The sequence below is a fragment of the Mesocricetus auratus genome, unplaced genomic scaffold, assembly GCF_017639785.1.
Source record: "Mesocricetus auratus isolate SY011 unplaced genomic scaffold, BCM_Maur_2.0 Super-Scaffold_100013, whole genome shotgun sequence".
Lineage (NCBI taxonomy): Eukaryota > Metazoa > Chordata > Mammalia > Rodentia > Cricetidae > Mesocricetus > Mesocricetus auratus.
This window is the reverse complement of record NW_024429196.1, coordinates 37412190-37435247: the sequence shown is the minus strand read 5'-3', so window position 1 is coordinate 37435247 and position 23058 is coordinate 37412190. Positions and strand designations below refer to the sequence as shown.

At 40.1% G+C, this 23058-nt stretch overlaps 1 protein-coding gene across 6 annotated transcripts in view; it reads left to right on the top strand.

Annotated features, from left to right (window-relative positions):
• Mtr (5-methyltetrahydrofolate-homocysteine methyltransferase) overlaps positions 1–23058 on the top strand; it is a 98668-nt gene that overhangs the window by 21197 nt on the left and 54413 nt on the right. For all 6 annotated transcript variants that reach the window (XM_021228187.2, XM_013114686.3, XM_005071782.4 and 3 more), the window contains 8 exons: positions 5218–5280; positions 5720–5814; positions 7930–8030; positions 9444–9505; positions 10731–10798; positions 13478–13557; positions 17109–17221; positions 21026–21166. In XM_021228187.2, the coding sequence (XP_021083846.1) occupies positions 5218–5280; positions 5720–5814; positions 7930–8030; positions 9444–9505; positions 10731–10798; positions 13478–13557; positions 17109–17221; positions 21026–21166 (723 nt within the window). The remainder of the gene's footprint in view (positions 1–5217; positions 5281–5719; positions 5815–7929; positions 8031–9443; positions 9506–10730; positions 10799–13477; positions 13558–17108; positions 17222–21025; positions 21167–23058) is intronic.

The following is a 23058-nucleotide window of genomic DNA, read 5'->3' as shown; positions in this document are numbered from 1 at the left end:
CAGAAGGACATCCCCCATCATCTCCTCTTTTCTGAGTAAATAAAAAAAAGGCTTTAACTTTAACATAGTAAAATTATATGTAACAAGACAGTTATCAAGCAAGAACTATAGTTAACAATACTTAGTTCACTAACATTTGGCAAAATTTAAAGAAAATATTGTATCATCTATCCTATCTTTGTGAGTCTAAATTTTTATATGTAACTTATCTTTTATCATAACTAAGGAAAATCATAACCGTAACTATCTGTCTTCAACTGCATTGAAGACCCCAGAAGGATAGTATATAAACTCTAGAATTGACAGACATTTCACTACCTATATAGTCATTCAAAGTTTCTTTTCTATAACTTTGGAGCATCCATCTTCAGTCCATAGGCCATAGTGCCTGGCAGATGTTTGATGAAACAGGAAACTTGAAGGACCATCCTGGCAAGTTTAGCAGTCACTTTTCTTCTTAACCTGCTTGTCTAGTTTGGACAGTGTACTGTCATGCAGTCTAGGCAAGAGAAGTTTCTTTTCCAAATGGCTATCCCTGCTATATTGTAGGCAAACTCCATTATGAGTTTCTTTGATGCCCAGCTTCCTCTCTGACATAATTGGTGTTGTCAGGAGCAGTTGTGTCTCATTGTCATGAAAAACCCTAGTAAACTATTTTAAATGCCATATTTGTAGGTCTTTATAAGATTTTGAAGAATACCTATCCATTTAGAATATACCTCTGTATATCTAGAAAACCTAACGTAAGTTTTAACTATTATAGGGGACTGTAATCTGTATTTAATTGCACATTTTAAAATGAGTGGTATAAACACAATACCTAAACAAGAGTAGAAATATATTTATGACAAAATTAACCTTAAATTTGTATCAATGAACCAAAATTCATATCAATGCATGGTATTCGTTTCTATATCATATTCCCTTTTTTCTGTAAGAGATTGACTGTGGTCATTAACCATTTATAACCAACCCCTTTTAATGAAAACAAACATTTATAGACAATATTTGGGTATTTGGGTGTAGTTCTCTCCAAACTGCTTCCTGCTGTTTGGGGGTGCTGTCAATTTCAGGGGATCATGAGAAAACCCAGAACCCTAGACAAATCCTAGCTATAGTGGTCTGTGAGGGTACATCATCTCAGTTGTTTTGGATGTTGGATCACCTGGGCTGTTACTTCAGGGGTTCTTGCTTGACCAAACCTTATGTTATTCTGGAAGGAATCCACAGCTTTCCATTTTCTGTGGAAACAAAAGCAGAACCTCTTTTCCAAAGTAACATGTCCTTAGACTTAAATTTTGAAGTCAAGGCATTTTCAAAATATATAGGTTGGATTAATCCAGCAGCATTTATAATCAAATGACTTTTAACTACTGTTGCTCCTTCTTCAGGAATCAAACAATTCAAAGACAACATAATAACATAGCATCTAGACTCTCTGACTTTACATGGATTTTTAAAAAATTATTCTGTTTCTTTCTTTCTTTCTTTCTTTTTTTTTTTTTTTTTTTTTTTTTTTGCTTTTGTGTTTTTGAGACCGGGTTTCTCTGTATTTTTAGAGGCTGTCCTGGAACTCGCTCTGTAGACCAGGCTGGCCTCTACCTCACAGAGATCCACCTGCCTCTTCCTCCCAAGTGCTGGGATCAAAGGCGTGCGCCACCAACGCCTGGCCTACTCTGTTTCTTTTAGTTTTATTTTTAGAGGGTTTTTTTTTTTTGTTGTTGTTGTTTTGTTTTGCTTTTTTCTTTTTTGGGATAGGGTTTCTCTGTGTATCTTTGGCTGTCCTGGAATTCACTCTGTAGACCAGGATTGCCTTGAAATAACAGAGATCCCTCTGCTTCTGCCTTCCAAGTGCTGGAATTAAAGGCATGTGCCACCATACCCAGCTACTCCTTTCTTTTTTAAGGACTTTCTCTATTCTTTTTCTTTTCCCTCCAAGCCTATGTATATTTTTAATCACATTGTAAACCGTTTAGTTTTTTTTTCTTTTTATCTGAATCAGTCTTTACTGTATATCTCCGTCTTTTCCTGACCACATGAGTCTTAATCTACTAAACAGCGACTAGGATTAAAGTGGAGGTTTTGCCTGTTGGCCCCAATCAGTTAGGCTTTCCAGTGTGGCAGGGTATGTTTACCACGAGCTCTGGGAGCTGTGCTCATCTCCTCAACGCTGGTCTGTGCCGCCATCAAGCAGCTTGTGGCATACTGCCCATAAACCTTTTTAGTCTGTATGAGTAAAAGCTAAATCTGTCATGAAGCATGCTGTGCGGCTTGGAGACCGACTGCCTCTTTATACTGTGGCAGGAGTCCACCTTGGCTGTGCTCAAGCCCGAATGCCAAAGCATCTCTGCACTGTGCCCTTCATGTGACTGTGAGAATAGGAAGCCCTTTTTGGCTTTCTTTCTGTGCGTCCAGAACCCTTTTAAAGCTTTTGTCAGGTTTTACGTGGAAATTCTTGCCAAACATTTGGGCCCCATTTGTGGACAGAAGTTTCTGTCCTGTCTGGCCTCGCAGTTGTTTGCAGTCCCAAATAAACACAGAGGCTTATATTAATTATAAATTGTTTGGCCTATTGCTCAAGCTTCTTATTGACTAGCTCTCTCTTATTAACCCATTTCTGTTAATCTATTTATCTCCTCATGGTCTTGGCTTACTGGAGAATGCCCAGGCATCCCACTTTCCTGGTAGCCATATGGCATCTCCTCTTGACTTACTCTTCATTCCTCTTCCCAGAATCCTCCTAGTCTGGAAGCCTTGCCTATACTTCCTCCCTGGCTACATCCTGCCTGTCCATTGGCCAAAACAGCTTTATTCATCAACCAATAAGAGAAACATATATTCACAGCATACAGAAGGACATCCCCCCTCAATGGTTAATATGTACAGTGTTATACTTTGGAATCCCTTTTCTCAACATCCATTAGCGTGTACAGTGTTACACTTGATATTTCCTTACCTGAGCATTGGTTAGCATGTGCAGTGTTACACTTGAGATTCACTTACCTGAGCATTGGTTAGCATGTGCAGTGTTACACTTGAGATTCCCTTACCTGAGCATTGATTAGCATGTACAGTGTTACACTTGAGATTCCCTTACCTGAGCATTGGTTAGCATGTGCAGTGTTACACTTGAGATTCCCTTACCTGAGCATTGGTTAGCATGTGCAGTGTTACACTTGAGATTCCCTTACCTGAGCATTGATTAGCATGTACAGTGTTATATTTGAGATTCTCTTACCTGAGCATTGATTAGCATGTGCAGTGTTACACTTGAGATTCTCTTACCTGAGCATTGATTAGCATGTATAGCGTTACATTTGAGATTCCCTTACCTGAGCATTGGTTAGCATGTACAGTGTTATACTTGAGATTTCCTTACATGAACTCTAGTTAGCATATACAGTGTTACATTATGACTCTCTTACCTGAGTGTTCTTTAGCATGTACAGTGTTATAATCGAGATTCTCTTACCTGAGCTTTGTTTAGCATGTAGAGTGTTAGACTTGAGATTTCCTTACCTGAGTATTGCTTAGTATGTACAGTGTTACACTTGAGATTCCCTTACCTGAGCATTGGTTAGCATATACAGTGTTACACCTAGGATTCCCTTACCTGAGCATCCATTAGCATGTACAATGTTACACTTGAGATTTTCTTACTTGAGCTTTGGTCAGTGTATATAGTGTTATACTTGAGATTTCCTTACCTGAGCATTGGTAAGCATGTACAGTGTTACATTTGGTGTTTATTACCATACCTGAACATTGGTTATCTTGTGAAGTGTTACATTTGTGAGTCCATTATCTGAGCATTGGTTAGCATGTACAGTGTTATACATGAGATTTTCTTACCTGAGCTTGTTCAGTGTGTACAGTGTTACACTTGGTATTTATTACCATACCTGGACATTGGTTATCTTGTCAAGTGTTACATTTGTGAGTCCATTACCTGAACATTGCTTAGTATGTACAGTGTTACACATGAGATTTTTCTTACCTGAGCATTGGTTAGCATGTATAGTGTTACACTTGAAATTTTAATTCCCTTACCTGAGCATTGCTTATTATGTCCAGTGTTACACTTGAGAGTCCTTTACCTGAGTATTGGTTAGCATGTACAGTGTTACTTACACTAGAGATATCCTTAACTAAGCATTTTTTTTAGTGTGTCCTGTTTTACACTTGAGATTACCTGACCTGAGTGTTGGTTAGCATGTACAGTGTTACACTTGAGACTTCCTTACCTGAGTATTACTTAACATGTACAGTGTTACACTTGAGATTCCCTTACTTGAACATTGGTTAGCATGGTACAGTGTTACTCTTGAAATTCCTTACCACGAGCATTGCATGTATAGTGTTACATTTGAGATTACCTTATCTGTTCATTTGTTAGTGTGTACATTGCTATACTTGGAATTCCTTTACCTAAGCATTGTTTAGCATGTATAGTGTTATACTTGTGTTTCACTTACCTGAGCATTCATTATCATGTATTGTGTTACAATTGAGATTCCCATACCTGAGCCTTCATTAGCAAGTACAGTGGTCCATTGTGAATGTCTTACCTGAGGATTGTTTAGCATGTACAGTGTTACCCTTGAGATTCCCTTATCTGAACAATGGTTAGCATGTACAGTGTTATTGAGCTTGCCTTACCTGAGCATTGGTTAGCATGTACTGTGTTACACTTGAGATTCCCTTACATGAGCTCTAGTTAGCATATACAGTGTTACATTGTGAATCTCTTACCTGAGCATTTGTTACTGTGTACAGTGTTACACTTGAGATTCCCTTACTTGAGCCTTGTTTAGCATGTATAGTGTTATACTTGAGATCACTTACCTGATCATTGATTAGCATGTACAGTGTTACACTTGAGATTCTCTTACCTGAGCATTGTTTATTATGTACAGTGTTACATTTGAGATTCCCTTGGGTGAACATTGTTTAGCATGTACACTGTTACACTTGAGATTCCCTTACCTGATCTTGGTTAGCATGTAAGTGTTATATTTGAGATTTCCTTTCCTGAGTATTCATTAGTATGTACAATGTTACACTCAAGAACAGTGTTAGGCATTTAGGGAAGATTTCCTATCCTCAGCTTGGGGTGTATCCTGTCTAAAGAGGTCTGGGGAAAGGATGTGCTGATCATGCAGTTAGATTGACCTTGAACCTTTCTCAGAAATAAAGATAGTCTTGTTTTTTTGACAGGCAGCCTTGTTTGCACTCCAGAAACTCTTTGAAGAGAAGTATGCTCCTCCTCGGCCTATCTTTGTAAGTTTTTAAATATATGCTTGAGAACCCCTCTCTCTCTTAAAAAAATTCCTTTACAATTAGGGTTTTTGTGTAGGATTTTTCCCTCCCTGGAATAGTAGTATATCTTTCAGAAAATACCCTCTGTTCATCTCCCTCCTATCAATAGCTGCTTACCTCTGGAGAAATAGGAAAGAGAACTTAGAAGTAAGTGACTGATGGAGTTAAAGACCAGGTCCTATTAGGGCTTGAGGAGGGATGTGTGCCGGCCTGTGACATCTAAGGCTGCCAGGGTTTTCTTGAGTGAGTCCTCTCCCCCAGTCACTTGGCATATATCCATGTGCCAGTTCTCTCCCTCGTGAAAGAACGGAGAACTTCCCCTTGTTCATTTCTCTTTATCTTTGTGACCATATTCTTTGCCAGATTCTAAATTGTTGATCTGTTAACATTGTTACTTCAGATTTCTGGGACCATTGTTGATAAAAGTGGACGAACTCTTTCTGGCCAAACAGGAGAGGCATTTGTCATTAGTGTGTCTCATTCAGACCCGCTGTGGTGAGTGACTCTTTCTTTTGGGGCACTTTATTGGGGACTTCATAACATGGCCTTCGAGGGGCCTTGCTTTTGTGTTTCCACTATGACATTTCCATGGTGTACTGGATTTCTTCTAGTCTTTCAGACTTTGAGGACTTCAAGGCCACTGTAATGAAATGGGCCATGTTGATATCAGGAGAGTTCTCATACCTTTGCGGTAGTCAAATGTTTGCCTGTGAGTCTGCTTATAGTTTAATACTGTGCTTGGCTGGGCCTTACTTTAGGCTATTAACAGTCAATTTACATTTTCACAGCAGTGGTTACAAACGTTCTTCCCAATTTGTGGGACATGCAGAAGTATGTTGGAGTAAAATAAAGTAGGAATGTTAAAGTTCATGTTTTTATCTTTTAAGAATGGAGGGGTATTAGAAGTTAGCAGTCATGAGAAAAGGGTTAACTTATGAGAAACTATTGTTTAATGATTGGCTGTTGCCATAATCTTTGTTAACAAAGAACAATAGAATCCCATGCTATTATTAATTTATCATTTATTGAAATTTGGCTATGTGCCCTGGAATACTGGCCAAGTGAAGTAGTCCACATTAAGGAGAAACACTTCACTAAATAAGAATATAAAACATGGCTCACCAGGTAACGGTGCATGCTGCTATGGTTGGTGATCTGATTTGATCACCAAGACCCACATGGTAGGAGAGAAGCCCTCCTGAAAGTTGTCCTCTCATTTCCAGATGTGCATGCCTCCCTTGTTTTCCCGCTCCCCAAGTATAAATGGTAGGGCAGATGGTGCTGTACAGAAACAATGAAGGAAATCTGGCTGTATGCAGTGATGAGTCCTTGTAGGTTTCAGAGATGACTCTTTAGACATGGTAACATCTGAACTATGTTGGAAGACTTGAGCCAGAGTTTGCTAAGCAGAGAGACAGGATACATGGATGTATCAGAACTGGATAGTTGATAAAGAATGTCAATATGTGATGTTTCATTTGAACTTTATTAAAACTCTAAGAACTGAGTTTGTTGTTTATCTCTACATATTTGTAGTTGAAGACTGCTTGACTGGGTAACATCAACTATGGAAATGTCAAATTGGCATTGGAACTAAGTTTGGAAAACATTCAAACACAATGATTTATTTTTTATATGCTGAATCCAGGTGGCAGTGGCTGTCTTACTTTTTTGTTGCTGTGATACAATACCATGATCCAGACAATTTATAAAAGAAAGGGTATAATTTAGGGGGTACAGTTTCAGAGGGTTAGAGTTAATGACCATCAGGTAGAGAGTACGGCAGCAGGCAGGCATGGTGCTGGAGCTCCCACCTTGAGACATATCCTCTAAGAAGGGAATAATGAAAGTCTTAAGAAACCTTAAAGTCTTCCTCCAGTGACACACCTCTTTCAACAAGGCCAGACCTATACTTTCCCAGTTTCACCAACTGAAACAGTGAGCCTTGGTTGGCCATTCTCATCCATAAAACCACGGTGGCCTACAATGAAAGTTAGCAAACGTACTAGTAAAATGGCTAAACTGAAAAGGTCTGTTCATTTGTAAGTTAACCATGCATGCCCTTTTGATGTGTTTGTTTTTGAGTCAGCATCTCTTGAAGCTCAGAGTAGTCTCGGACTTGCTGTGGCAATGAGGAGGTCTCCTGCCTCTGCTCCTGAGTGCTGGGATCACAGACATTTACTATCATGCCTAGACTTGGACTTAGCTGTCTTAAGGGAGATATGAGGATCGGTTGAAAATTAGTGATCAAAGAATTATGTTTGCTTTAGATCAGGTATAGGTTTACTTAGAACAACAACAAAAATGTAGAAAGCAGAGTTTTGTATACTCCCTCCCTGTCTGTACTTCTACTAGTTTTCCCTGTTAACATCTTGCCTTGGTATTGTAGGGTATTAGTGCATTATTAATTGAATACTAGTCTACATTAGAGCTCACTTTTTTGCATTGTATGGATCTTCCCAAATATGCATTGACACATCTGCTATTTTAAGATCATCAGAATAGTTTATTCACCAAAAATCCTGGATTTCTCTTTATATTTGTACTTTTATGCATACATATTTGAATGAAAGATGATGATGCTGATGTCTGTTTACTGTTTTTTTCCAGCATTGGATTAAATTGTGCTCTGGGTGCAGCTGAAATGAGGCCTTTCATTGAAACAATTGGAAAATGCACAACAGCCTATGTCCTCTGTTACCCAAATGCAGGTGTGTTTAGGGTAGTGGGTGCACATGAAGAACTTGATATAGTAAAGTCATAGTAAATGGGGTAACATCTTGATTTGGAGAATTTGTGTTGTAGGTGTGTGTGTGTGTGTGTGTGTGTGTGCACGTGTGTACATATAGGGGAAGGGGGGAGTGTGTGTGTGTGTTTGAGACTCAACAAGAATTTTGCAAAACAAAACAAAAAAAAAAGCCTATTTGTTTTTATACCAGTGCTTCTCCTTAAACCTGAAAGAACAGTTTTGCCTAGCTTGCAGTTTGAAAATAGGGCATAACTTCAGGCAGTTAGTCTAGTTATGTCACTAACAAGAGTTTTTTCATGTGAATATAGCCAGAGAAATGCCAAAATAAGAGAGATCCCTTCTCCATTTCATTTGTTAGCAGAAAAGCATTGTGGGTAGTATTATGTGTTATGTTCTAAAAGCTAAGATTTCTAGTTGATGGCACCTAAATATTTCAAAAGTATTTGGTGATTTGTTCTGTGCTGGCCAGGTTTCCCAGTACTATTAGCTACTTAGGGCCAAAAATCATTTTCTGTACATTGTTGTCTAAATGTATACATTAAAAAATTTAAAATAATTTTATTAATATGGGTGTAAATGATCTGTATATGTGGGTGCAATTGCATGTGTGTCACTGTGCATATGGAGGATAGAGGATAACTTTTGTGAATCGGTTCCTCCTTCTGCTGTGGGTTTTGAGACTTGCACTCAGGGCATCAGGCTTGTGCCCCAAATGCTTTTATTTGCTGAGACACCTCACCACTCTCAAGTGTATACATTTAAAAAGGCATAAAAAGGATCTGCAGAGATGGTTCAGGGTTACCAAGGACCTGGACTTAATACCCAACGCCCACATGTTGGTTCACAACCATCCATAACTTCACTTCTAGGGGACCTGACAGCCTCTTCTGATCCCTGTGGGCACCAGGCCAACAGGTGGTGCATAAGCTTAAATTGAGCAAAATACAAAACTCATAAATAAATCTTAGAAAATGTATAATGTATTTTATTTCCCTCTAGTAATCAGGGGCAGTGCATGAATTCAACAAGAAACTAGATAATCAGAGGATAAAGTATCAGGTTATACTAAAGAGAGATAAACATTTACTTTAGAAACAAAAATGTCACAATTCCTAGGTAAAAGGTACTTGTGGGAAATAGTTTAGATACAATGAAACTTTTTATGCTATCTGAAATACAGTAGAAGTATTTAACTAATTTAAAGAAGGCTGGTTTTTCATTTTTTGGTCTCATTGCATGTCAGATGTTCATTAGTTCGAAGGCTGTGGGAGTATGTCTTCCACACAAGCAGTATCAATACAGAATTGTATAAATTTTAATGCACTTACATATTTGTTAAGGTAATTTTGAGTAATGATTGAAATGTTCTTTTCAGGTCTTCCCAATACTTTTGGTGACTATGATGAGACACCATCCATGATGGCCAATCACCTAAAGGTCAGGGATCCATTGATTTCAGTTTTGAAGAGACAGATACAATGTTATTTTAATTAACTTTGAGATCCAGTCTGGCTTGCCTAAGCTGCTCTTAAGCTTGCTATCCTTGTGCCTCAGCCTCCAGAATGTTGGGTTTATAGAGCATATGCCACATGTATGATGGAAGATGGTATTTGGATTAACATAATTTTCCCTCAAAATCTAGTATATAAATAACAAGATGAAGTTCAAGTACTCTGAGTTAAAGTATTGGAAGCATCAGGCAGAGTCTGCTTACTTATCTATTGACAGTGGTAGCTGTTGGAAAATTCCCAGTGAGGTCCTGCGAATTAAATGACACAGATCTCTACAATGTCCCTTCTTCAACACCATCAAATAATGACTTCCCCTCTCATTAACTTCAGACTTCTGGGTAGGTGGACTGGAGGTTCACTTAGCTGCCTCTCTTGACTGTACTTGCCATCTTTGAATCATGAGACTTACCACTGCTGTTGCTTAGTGCAGCCATCTAGTGATGCCTCCATTTGTCTTCAGTTTTTGAGTTTTCAGGTCCAGGCTCACTGTTGCTTTCTCTTGTTTCTGAGTCAGTTCTTATGATTTCAGTATCCCCCCCCCCCTTTTTTTTTTGTTTCCATTGAGATAAGGTTTTGCTACAGTCCAAACTCATGATTCTCTGCCTCAGCCTTCTGAGTGCTGAGATTATCATTTCAATTATCTTAAGTAGATAGTCTTGGTGTTCTGCTGCTTTCCCAGCCTCTTTACTTTATCTCATTTTTCGCTCACTAGCCTCTGGTTGTTCCAGACCATGCTGACAGTGTGGCGCCTTACCCGTGTGTTTGATGGGACACTTGAAACATGGCTAATGTGACAGGACTTTCAGTTTTTATTTTAAAAAGTTTAAATTAAATCGAAAAGCTGATACTCATGCTACTTGAAAATGTATTATTTATTCTGGTCATATGGGTAAAATGCTGTTTCATTTCATCAGGTAGGCAAATAAAATTTCTCTTGTGTTTCAGATAGCATAGAAGGTTTCATAGTATCTGAACTATGTCCATGTGTGTCTTTTACTTAGGGCTTGTAGCTTTTTTTAATCTAAAGTAAATATGTTTATTTCTCTTTAATATAATTTTAGTTATTCAGAAAATATACAAAGCAAATGCTCTCATGCTGAGTTTGTTTTGGTGAATTTAGAATTCAGTGAATTTACTTTCCCTAAGTACAGGACTTTGCTATGGATGGCTTGGTGAATATAGTTGGTGGCTGCTGTGGTTCCACACCCGATCATATCAGGTAATGGTTACCTCTTTTTTCTTGCCTTAAAATTTGTTTGGTTTTATTTATTGATAATTTTTAATGATATTTTTATTAATTTTTGGAGAATTATATACATGTACATAAATTATTTACTTCCTAGTCCTCTTCTTCATGTGCCTTTGAGATAGGGTCTTTCTTGCTATGTAGCTCATACTAGCCTGGTAATAGATGTGTGTAGGTAGCCCAGGCTGACCTTGACTCAGCCTCCCAAGTCTTCTGGGATTCTAGCATATACCACCTTGTCTGGGGTTTTATTGTGTGTGTGTGTGTGTGTGTGTGTGTGTGTGTGTGTGTGTGTGTGTGTGTGTGTGTTTCCAGGTGTCTACAATGGATAGAAGGAATACTGGATTTCTTGGAGGTAGGGTTACAAGTATTTGTGAAATACCCAGTTTTGTGAGTACTGACATTTGAGCCATTTTCATAGCCCCTTTGCCCTCTTCTCTTCTCAAGACAGGGTCTCACTGTATAGCTCAGACTGGCATAGAAGGCCTTAAACTCTTGACACCTCCTGCTTGAGCTTCCTGAGTATTGAGAATGCAAATGTGAGCCTCTTTGCCCCTCTTAATATTCCCTGTGCTTGTCAGCTAAATTGTTTTACCCACAAGTTAGTATGTTGAAGTCTTAACCTTCGGTACTTTGAATGTGACTGTTTGGAGGTGGGCCTTTAAAGAGTGGCAGTTACAGGAACAAGTGGATCTGTGCATAATCCTTCACAGCCAGTGTCCATGCAGGATAAAAATACAAATGAACAGGTGCAGGGAAGGTCGTATGAAAGACACAAGAAGTCAGCAATCTGCAAGCTGCAGGAAGAGCCCTTAGAAGAAATATCATCAGCACCTCAGTCACGCACTGTCTACTGATGTGAGAAAATCAGTTTCTTTAAGTCACATTGCTGTGGCAGTAATATTGCTTCATATTGTGAAAAACACAAGTAAAAGTAGCTTTATATTAAGAAACATTCTGAAAGTCAAAGTAGTACAGAAAAATTACAGTGAGCTGTCATGTGCCTATCACATAGCTACATAACTTTCAGTTTTACCATTGTTACGTTGTCTGAACTTGAAGTTCTTCCTCTGGAATATTGTAAATTCCATGTAAGACTCTACCTGGAAATAGTAATTTGAATGCTCCCAGAAGGACAGCACATGCCTCCTACAGAGAAAAAGCAGTTGGGTGACCAGCATCTTATGGACCTCCTTGGTCCTATGCAGTCATTGCTTACTCATGCTTTCAAGGGCTATTTGAGGGAAGGAGTGAAATGACAGTGCTCTTATGGATACGTTTATCTGTTTATCTTTATAATTGGTGGCTCTCAGAAAGATTGGAGTTCAGTCAGAGGATGTAGCTTAGGACTCCGCCATTTTCCCTAGAGTCAGCAGGGATTGTGTTTTCAGCCTGTCCATACTGTCCCATGTATGTGCACATAATGTATTTCTTTAGCTGAGTTACCCATAATTTTTTTTCCTGTTTTCTTGACTTCTCTGACAGAAGTTTTGGCTGGAACTTCCTGTGTAGACTAGGCTGGCCTGGAACTCACAATAGGTCTGTCCGCCTGCCTCTGTTTTCTGAGGGCTGGGCTTAAAGGTGTGTACCTCTACACCTGGCTTCTGTGATAGACTTTTTTTTCTGTGACCATTTGTATATACCTTTTTTTTTCCGTACATTCCTATCCCAGTTCCCCCTCCCTCCTCTCCTCCTTCTCCCTCCACTTCTGCCCTCCCATCTGCTCCTTGGAGAGGGTAAGGCCTCCCCTAGGAAGTCTACTAAGTCTGTTATGATAAACTCTTAATAACTATAGAGTTATTACTTATTTGCCAGAGTTTTGCATATGCTCAGCATCTACTCTAGTGCACTATACCTGCATCTCTATTTTTTAATACCTTTTTTTTTTATGTTACATCTTCACCAGTAGTTGTAGTATCTTATCTTTGGATCATATACTGACTCTTCATTTTTTAGTTTCCTTACTCTTTAGAAAGAGAAGTTGTTTTAACTTGTGTATATGTATGTTGATATCTATACCTGTCTGTATAACTCCTGCTTTTACTTAGTCATCCACATACTAATTAGGGAACAGAGAGTGAGCAGTATCTACAGGCCCTGATAAATAGAGAAAGCTAGATTTTTATGGTTTATCAAACACATGATTCATTAAAGTTGACAATGTTAAAGAGACGGTAGATAACTGAAATACATTTTCAGGAACAATTGTTTTTTTTCTCTGTCCCTTCCCTGTTGAGTACACAGGACCATCCTCTCCCCAGCAGCCCCCCTCTCCCATTTCTGTTATTTCTCAGAGCTACAGACTTCTTTTTAAAGTTGCTAAACTGCTGATTAGGTAGCAAGGACGTGCTTTGTTTGTGGGTTTGTAAAGGCTGTCTGTGGGCTGGGGGAAGGGAAAGAGATTTGCAGTTTGTATTTGTGCAAACTCACATAGCAGCTCCAGGCTCATGTCTGGCAGCAGACACAGCAAAACCAGCATTGATGAGCATTCTGTTGCTGAGGAAACTGAAAAATGTAACTGCTGCTGTACATTTAAGTAGGCATATCATTATGTTCATGGGTAGATTGATACAATTTCATAGCTGGAAATTAGCTTAATTAAACTTATGTTACTCTGAATTAATGAATATAGTGTTTTCTCTTTTAATTTAGGGAAATTGCTGAAGCTGTGAAAAATTGTAAGCCTAGAGTTCCACCTGCTAGTGTTTTTGAAGGACATATGTTACTATCTGGTAAGTCCTGAGGATGTAGTTTTTTATTTAAAAACCAATTGTAGGATGTATTTAACGTGCATATATCTAAGTGGTAGTGATAGTTGTGTTAGAAAGTTTATTAGATCAAAGAAGAGTGCCTTTTTTTCCCTTGGCACTTAGGGAAATTTTACTAAAGAACTCTGTTTTTCTAGGGATGGGATAGAAAGATTGATTTCAGAGTAAAATGAAGGAAAGCTAGGTGATTTGCTCATGTACTTCCCTTGTTTCCAATGAATCTGTGGACTTGTCTTTGCTGCACAGTGATAGCATACCTTTGTCCCTTGCCTAACAATGTTAATGTTGATAGGAATTATTGAAAATTCCAAATGGCTGAAGCCTAGTGCTTTGTAATGGCCACAGTATCTTCCTGGAATATTTTATTTGCTTCCAAATATTGTTAGAATCTTGCATTTGCCATTTGTTTGGGACTTTATAATTATTTGTATATTTATTTTCTGTGTGTTTTTTCTTTCTTTTCCTTTTTTTCTTTTTTTTTTTTTTTTTTTTTTTTTGAGATAGGGTCTCTTTATGTAGCTCTGGCAGTCCTAGAACTCATTTCGTAGACCAGGCAGGCCTCACATTCAAAAGTCACAGGGATCCACCTGCCTCTGCCTCCTGAGTGTTGGGATTACAGGTATGCATCAACATATTATTTTATTTTATTTTTTTCCTGAAATGCTGGTGTATTAAGTTAGGTCTTGGTGTATAGCCAAAGGCCACCTCAAACTAATAATCCTCTTGCCTACTCTTTCTCAGAACTAGGATTACACGTATGTACCACCATGTCCAATCTGAAAAACACTTTGTTATTGCGTATATAAATGGTATCCAAGAAAAGTATTGCTTCTGCATCTTATTCATCCTTCCTGCTAGATTAGAAGCACTTTGTAAATGCCGTTAGAGCATACAAGCACCCCTAGCATACATATAGTGGTTGTCATCCCTATTTGTCTTGTACACAAACCTCCAGATTACTTGAAAGGTCAGGGGCACAAGGCTCATTAGCAATGAGAAAAGTCAGAACTTGAAACTGTAGAAGCGATTGCTTCCTGAGTCTGAACAAATGGCCTGGAATATCTGTATAATTACCCAGCCCTTTCATAAGCTTCCTCTTGCTCATATTAGCTTCTTCGTGTAATGCTTTGGCAAAGAACCCAAAGACCATTTTCTTTTTTAATGACAGCTCTGATAGCTGATGCTAATTTTGTGCTTCATTTTTATGATAATTAAGGTAGAGATTATACCTGATTTGTAAGCAGAAATGTTGTGTGGGCAGTTGTCCCAAGTTTGTGATTATGCAAGTGATGAGCGCAAGACTATGTGTCTCCAGAACCTTCCTGTGGCTAGTCAGGGAGACTGCTTCTTATAGTACTTTAAAAACAAAGGCAGTTTGACAATCTTCTCTACAGTCTCTTCACACTCTGTTGCTTTTAACTTGAGTATAATGCATTTACATGTATTATTTGATACTCCATCTCTGAATTAGCCTGTGCCAGGAAGATGCTGCTATTCCTTAGCAAATAAGGCAGTAATATGCCAAAAGCCTAGTGGCCTGCCTTCGGTACCTCACACTGGAAGACCTGCCACAGTGACTCCTGGATCCCCATCTGGATCCTCCTCCCTCACCATTCATTTTGGAAGTGCTAGTTTCAGGCTCATGGTCTCTCAGTGAAAGAGATGGAATGATCTTCCACCCTCACTGTTGCTGTGACCTTCAACACTCACTGTTGATGGGGTGAAGAGATTTGTTCCATGTAGCTGCAAGCTAATTTTTGATAAAACAGCAATGGAAGAAAAAAAATTAAATAGAATTTTTGCAGCATAGCATATCCTGGCTTCAAAGTCCTACAAGCTACAGAGCTCTGGGGCTACAGTCATGAATCACCATGTCTGATTCAACAATCCTTTTTGTTTGTTTATTTTTTCAAGAATGGATTTCTCTTATAACTCTGGCTGTCCTGGAACTCGCTTTGTAGACTACCAGGCTGGCCTTAAACTTACAGAGATCCACCTGCCTCTGCCTCCCAAGTTCTGGGACTAAAGGTATGTACCACCACTGCCTGGCCAACAGTCCTTCTTTTAGTTTTTATTTTTACAATATTTTTTATTCTTTGAGAATTTTGTACAATGTATTTTTAACATATTTACACATATCCCAACTCTTCCAATAACTACCTTTTCTACTCTGCCATCCCTCCCTACTTAATTTTAGCTTTCTCCCTGTCTTAGAGTTTCTGTTGCTGTGAAGAGAAACCATGACCATGGTAGCTCTTATAAAGGAAAACATTTAACTGGTTAGCTTACAGTTGAGAGGTTCAGCCTGTAGGAGTGAACCCCACAAAGCTATCCTCCCATGAGGGCGGGGACATGTAAACTGACACAGGTAGATTAAAAGGAAGTGAAAGGAAAAGGAACCTCCCTTTTCTCCTGGAAGCCAGCCACGCTTCTAACTCCTGGTTTGTGCGACTCTCTCTCTCTCCCTGGTAAATAAATATATTGTTTTCCATATAGCATCGAATATCATTGATATCAGCCCATTATCATCATGGTGGAATATGGCAGCATACAGGCAACATGGTGCTGGAGAAGGAGCTGAGAATTCTTCATCTTGATCCTTGGGCAACAGGAAGTGAACTTAGATAGTAGGTGTATCTTGAGCATAGGAAACCAGAAAGAAAGCCTGCTTCCAACAAGGCCACACCTACTCCAAAAGGGCCACACCTATTCCAACAAAGCTACACCACGCCTCCTAATAGTACCACTCCCAGTGAGCTTATAGGGTCCAATTACATTCAAACTACCATACTACTAGCCTGCCAAGGCCAGTTGGTGTTGCACAAAGACCCACCTACCTCTGCCTCCCAAGTGCTGGGATTAAAGGCATGTGCTACTTTTGCCTGGCTGCACATGGATTTTGAAAAGAAAAGTGACACACTCTATTTCCCTTTCCTTCCCTATCTTTCTGTTTTCCTATTTCCTAACAGCTATCAGATGCCAATAGCTTCTCAGCTCATGGTAGATTTTGTGCTGTACATGTTCCTATCCCAATGCTTAGGAATTTTCAGGGGAAAGTGGGGCAGAAAGTTGTGGGTAGTATCAAGAAGCAAGATTTTCCAGACACAGCAGATTTGTTGCACATATGAAGTCACAGTAGTTGGGGCAGCATGCATAAGACCTTACTCAAACTCAGTCCTTTTTTGATTTGAAGGTTCTTCATGGTTTTGCCCTAGAACCTTAGTTAAATAGGAATGATGGTGATTTTGTCTTTTCAGAGACTGTGTGGCTCACCTTACTGTGGATATTTGCAGCACAGAGCTCTGATGTGTTTCTTCTCTTGGGAGATCTAGTTTTAAGCACATTTGAAACAAGTAGCCTTTCAATGTTCAAAAAAGAAGAGTGTGATCCTGTTTCCCTATCAGATCTCCTGTCCCATCTGCTCAGATGGGCTTTGACCTTCTTGCCGAAAATATTTTGTTTCTTGTTATCCATGTGCATTTTCAAGAAATTTTCAAAATGCTTTTCCTTTTAAGGTCTAGAGCCCTTTAGGATTGGACCATACACCAACTTCGTTAACATCGGAGAGCGCTGTAACGTGGCAGGATCCAGGAAGTTTGCTAAACTCATCATGGCAGGAAACTATGATGTGAGCATCCTAACGAGACCTCTGAGGCATTGCCATTCCTCTGGGTAGTCTACATGTCAACAAAGTGTGTTTGTTCTGGCTGGTACTACTGCAGAACTGCTAGGAAGTATACGCAGGTGCTGATGCAGCTGTCAGTGGGTGGGGCTGCTGTGATGATAGGCTTTGAAGACTTGAAGCTGCTGTTGTTGTCATTGGTCAGAAAGCATTACATGGGGCATGGGGTAAGATGACTGGGAGGGATTCAGCTTCTAGTTGTTGATTGTTCAGTAACTTTGGATATTTGGGAATACTCTCCATTTTGGCCTCAAAAGCTGTTCTATAGTAGGTGAAAGCCAAAAGAATCCCATTGTTTTGAATTACATATTATGTATATAATCATGGATGTACACATGTATGTGTACCATGTATGTACCTGGTGTCCACAGAGACCAGAAGAGGATATTGGATTCCCCAGGAGATGGAGTTGTAGGTGCTTGTGAACTGAACCCAGGTCTTCTACAAAAGCAACGAGTATTTATTGTTTTACTTTATTTTTCAGGACAGGGTTTCTTTGTGTAGCCCTGGCTGTCCTGGAACTCACTCATTAGGATAGACTGGCCTTAAACTCACAGGGATCCACCTGCCTCTGCCTCCTGAGTGCCTGGATTAAAGTGTGTGCCACCACTGCTTGGCAACAAGAGTATTTTTAATTACTGGGCCATCTTTGCCCCTCCCAAAGAGAATTCTTACTCATCTGACACATTAGATACTTACTGAGGAAGGTATTGCTGATCCTGTTAGCTGTAGGTTAGAACAAAATGAAAGGCCCCTGCCTTGAGAAATCTGCATTTATAAGTGTAAAGAGAAGCCTTTTCCTTGCCAGCAGCTTTGGTTTATCCCCCGCCAGTCTCCTGGGCTCTGTTGCGTTGTAGTCCCCAAATAACACACAAGACGCTGTATTAATTATGAAGCTGTTGGCCTTGCTTGTTTCTTACTGGCTAGCTCTGACTTAAGTATTTACCCCATAATTGTTAATCTAAGTATTTCTCTTACTGGAGCAAAGTTCTGGACATCTTATTTCTCTGGCGGGCTACATCTTGACTCCCTGTGTTTCTCCTACCCAGAGTCCTCCTGGACTCCTCGTCCCACCCATCTTGCTTCCCTATTGGCCAACAATGCTTTATTGACATATACACAAGACTTCCCCCATATAAGCTGTGTAATATTGTAGATGTGCATGCCCAAGACATCTGGATAGATTTTACTTTTCTACAAATATGAAAAGAAATAGAGGAAGATGGTTTGAGGGTTTTTGTTTTGTTTTTGTTGTTTTTTCCTGTGGCTTACTGTTTTTTTTTTTGGGTCCCAGTGGTGGTAGTGTATGCTTTTAATCCCAGCACTGATAAGGCAGAGGCAGGTGAATCCCAGCCTGGTCTATAAAGCGAGTTCCAGGACAGTTAGGGCTACACAGAGAAATCCTGTCTTGAAACAAAACAAAATTTGTGGTGACGTATTATTTATGATTTGCTCTCTGAGCACTCTGGAGGGTTGCTCTGCCATCATGCCTTGGCTCTTGCTTGTACCTTTTGAAGTACTTGTGCCCCTTAATAATCAGTTGGTGTTTGTCAGTTGGCAGAGGAGCTACTTGTATGTTGATTCTTTTGTCTATTCTCTGAATATCTATTTTAGCTTTGAAATTTGATGGTCTCCTTAGTGTGGGCAGAGAATGCTTTAGTAGGAGGTACACAGGTAGACATAATATTAAGATTTTATGTGCCCAGTCACAGTGCTAAGCACCTTATATCTCAGTAAACTTGCACAGTCCCATGAAGTCAAACTGCTTGTTTTCACCTTTCTACAGATGTGATAATGGAGAGTTGGGGAGGTTAAAATTATTAGTCTGTTGTTACATAGGTTTGAGAGAAGGAAGTCTTGAAGCTCACGTACTTAACTGCCCTGTGGTCTCTGCCAGGGGGACCTGTAGGGGAATGCAGTTGAAGTGGGGGTGAGGGGCACAGATTGGGTAGATGAGTTCTTTATAGGATCTAGATTTCCCTGACTTTAGAACCTTCAAGGTCCTTTGCTTTGAAGGGGAGAGCACTGATAGAGCAATGTTAGATCTGATATCTTGCTCTTAAAGGAATGATGCCATGACCCTGAGCTATTTTGGGAGCACTCTACTGTCAAGTACTTGTTCTGTGACTGAAGTAGGTCAGATACTGGCATTTCTGTTTCCTATGTCTTTGGAACCTCTGTTGATAACCTCTGTCTCCTCTTTGCTTCCTCCCATCTATTCCTCCACTGGTGGGATGAAGACTTACCCTCTCAGTATACACCACCTCTGTTAAAGTTGGTCAGTTTTCATCTCTGACTCAGACAATCTTGGTATTTGATCCTCACACTGGTATCAGTGCTTGTTTGGGTTGTTTTTCAATGTGACAGTATTGTGAGCCTCCAACTAGATATAAGCCCTTCAAGAGCAGGGGTTGTGACATACCTTTTTTTATTCCTTATACTATTTAAATCATCCCTGTTACTAAAAACCACCTCCTTCTCTCCTGTTGGAAGGGCAGAACCCAGTATCTCAGGCTTGCTAAGCAAGTGCTATAGCCACTGAGCTGCAGTCCCAGCTCTGTCTCCCTGCTTGCTACACACACACACACACACACACACACACACACACACACACACACACACACACACATCTAGGGCCATGAGTGTGCTAGATAAGCACTACCACCAAGCTGCAGCCTAAGCATCTGAATTCTATTTTTAGACCGTGTTAATGTATTCCTGGCTGATCTCAAACTCAGAAACCTACCTCTGCCTCTCCAGTGTTAGAATTAAAAGTGTGTACTGCTATGCCCAGCCTGGAAACCATTTGTAGTTTGTACTTTTTTGATCCTTTGGGTTGGGACTGTAGGATGAACCTTTGGGTTGGGACTGTAGTTCAGTGGTAGAGCTCTTAGTTATCCTCGTTATCCTTTTTTCTCTGTGTAGATTTTTCCTCCCTGTTTTATCACAGTGAATGGCAAAATTACTTCTGTGGTTTTCTTTGGGGGGCGGTTAAAGAAAAATCAGGCTACAGTAGCATCTATTATTGATTTTACTCATTTATTGGGCTACAGGGCTATAATGCAGATTCAAGCAAGTGTCTATGTTACACTAGAAAATGCCATTGAGGGCCTAGAGAGATGGTTCAGTAGCTAAGAGTATGTACTGTTTTTGCAAAGGACTGCCCATTTGGTTTCCAACACCCACATAAGCCACAAAGGCACCTCACTTTCCCTTACACCCTCTACTGGCTTCCATGGGCACCTTTATGCCCATGGCATATACTCATACAGACACACGTTCATATGCATAATGAAAATAAATCTTTACAAAATCTTTATCTATGTTGAGAAATATTGAAGGAGTAAGTTAGTTTGGTCTAAAGACCTTTCTTGAAGGAGCTAGACTTGAGCTAGGTTTGAACCAGTGTGGAGAGGTAGGAGATTAGGTTGCTTGCAATGATATTATGTGATCTGTGGCACAGAGGTGACACTTGGCTGGGTAGAGTGTCCAGTGAGGACCAACGAAGAAAGACATATGAGTGAGACAGGGTTGTAGGCTTAGAGGCTCAGGAGTTTAGATCCTTCATGGTTAGAAGCTACTTTGGTGGACTCCAAGCAGTGAGATGCTGTGTGGATAGGGTGAGTGTTGGGGAGTAGGGGACAGGCCCAGAGTTAGAGAGCCAACATATCTATTTCAGTAACAAAGGACCTCTGAGGGTGGGAGGAAAATCATCGTCTCTTAACCATGCTTCTCCCATTCCTCCTTTAGGAAGCCCTGAGCATTGCCAAAGTACAGGTGGAAATGGGAGCTCAGGTGCTAGACATCAACATGGATGATGGCATGCTGGATGGTCCCAGTGCAATGACCAGATTTTGCAACTTTATTGCCTCCGAGCCCGACATCGCCAAGGTTGTACAAGTTTATAATCATCAAGGGGGTTTACCCAATTGCTGTCGTTCATTTATTTAGCCTTGTCTGTCCATTCAGGAACTTCTGTTTTCCTGCATTGACAGTTGTGTTGTTTCTGATTCTGAGCTTTCTTATAATAAGCAGTCTGTTCCACCTGAAGTAGATTTTAGAGAGTGATTGGGCTTGGCTGTTGACAGACCTTGAGAAGTAATTTCAAGAGAACTGAGTTTTTCCATTGTCTGCAGCCTATCAGATTAAGACAGTGATGTCTAACAGGGTTTATTCAAGGTATCCTGTCAGTGTTTATACTCTTCTTCCAAAGGGGAAAGTTAGGAATTGAAGAAATGCCTCAGTAATTAAAAGCATGTACTGCTCTTGTGGAGGACCTGGGTTCAATTTTCTGTACTTACTTCTGGTAGCTCACAACTGCCTACTAACACCAGCTCCAGGGGATCCAACTCCTTCTGCCTCCAGACAGATACCTGCATTTGTGTGTACAGACCTCCAGACAGACACCTGCATCTGTGTGTAGAGACCTCCAGATAGACACCTGCATCTGTGTGTACAGACCTCCAGATAGACACCTGCATCTGTGTGTACAGGCCTCCAGACAGACAACTGCATATGTGTGCACAGACCACCAGACACCTGCATCTGTGTGTAGAGACCTCCAGACAGACACCTGCATCTGTGTGTACAGACTTCCAGACAGGCACCTACATCTATATGTACAGACCTCCAGATAGACACCTGCATCTGTGTGTAGAGACCTCCAGACAGACACCTGCATCTGTGTGTACAGACTTCCAGACAGGCACCTACATCTATATGTACAGACCTCCAGATAGACACCTGCATCTGTGTGTAGAGACCTCCAGACAGACACCTGCATTTGTGTGTACAGACCTCTAGACAGGCACCTACATCTATGTGTACAGACCTCCAGGTAGACACCTGCATCTGTGTGTAGAGACCTCCAGACAGACACCTGCATTTGTGCATATAGACTCCTAGACAGACACATTTAAAAATAATAATAAAAAAATTTTACTTGTTTTTGAGCAGGATCTTCCCGTGTAGTCCTTGCTGACCTAGAACTCACAAAGATCTGCCTGCTTCTGCTGTATCAATCTTTTAGAATGTTTTAGAGGGTTCAAGCTAAACCTTATTTGTGTTTGTCTAGTGTAGGAGCCAGTTGGCTTCAAACTCATTAAATAGCCAGGTTGACCTTGAATTCCAGCTGTATCCACCCTGGTGTGTACATGCCCCGAAGGACTTCTAAGGGTTTTTTGTTTTAAAGAAACTGTTTCCAGAGTTGTATATCTTTAGGTTGAACTGTCTTTTTTTTTTTTTAATTAGGCTTTTGTAAGAATTTACTTATGAGAAGCCTGCAGTAAGCATTAAATTATATTTACCTATCACCATCTGCATATTAAACGTTGTTGAAAGTCCTTCCAGTTTTCTAGGAGTAAATCTTTTGATACCGTCAGGTTCAGAGCAGCTCTGGTCTGTTCAGAGTCAGTGTGAATCAGAGCTGGGGGGAAGAAATCTGGGTCTCCTTAGAGCCAAGCATACTCCTCTTCATCTCTAAGGTGAGGTGATGAGACCCACTGTGTTCAGTATATGAATTGTGATGATGAGCTCTTGTTAACTGTGAAGAACCTATGTGCTGCAAAGAACTTCTTACTTGGTGTTCTGAGTGCTGCACCAAATGCCTTTTCTTTGCTGGTTTTAATGGACTATTAAATTTTCTAGACATTGGGTGTCCTTTAATCCTAGCACTCAGGAGATAGAGATAGGCTAATCTCTATGAGTTCGACTCCAATCTGATCTACAAAGTGAGTTCTAGGACAGCACACAGAGAAACTTTGTCTGGAAAAACAAAAACAAGC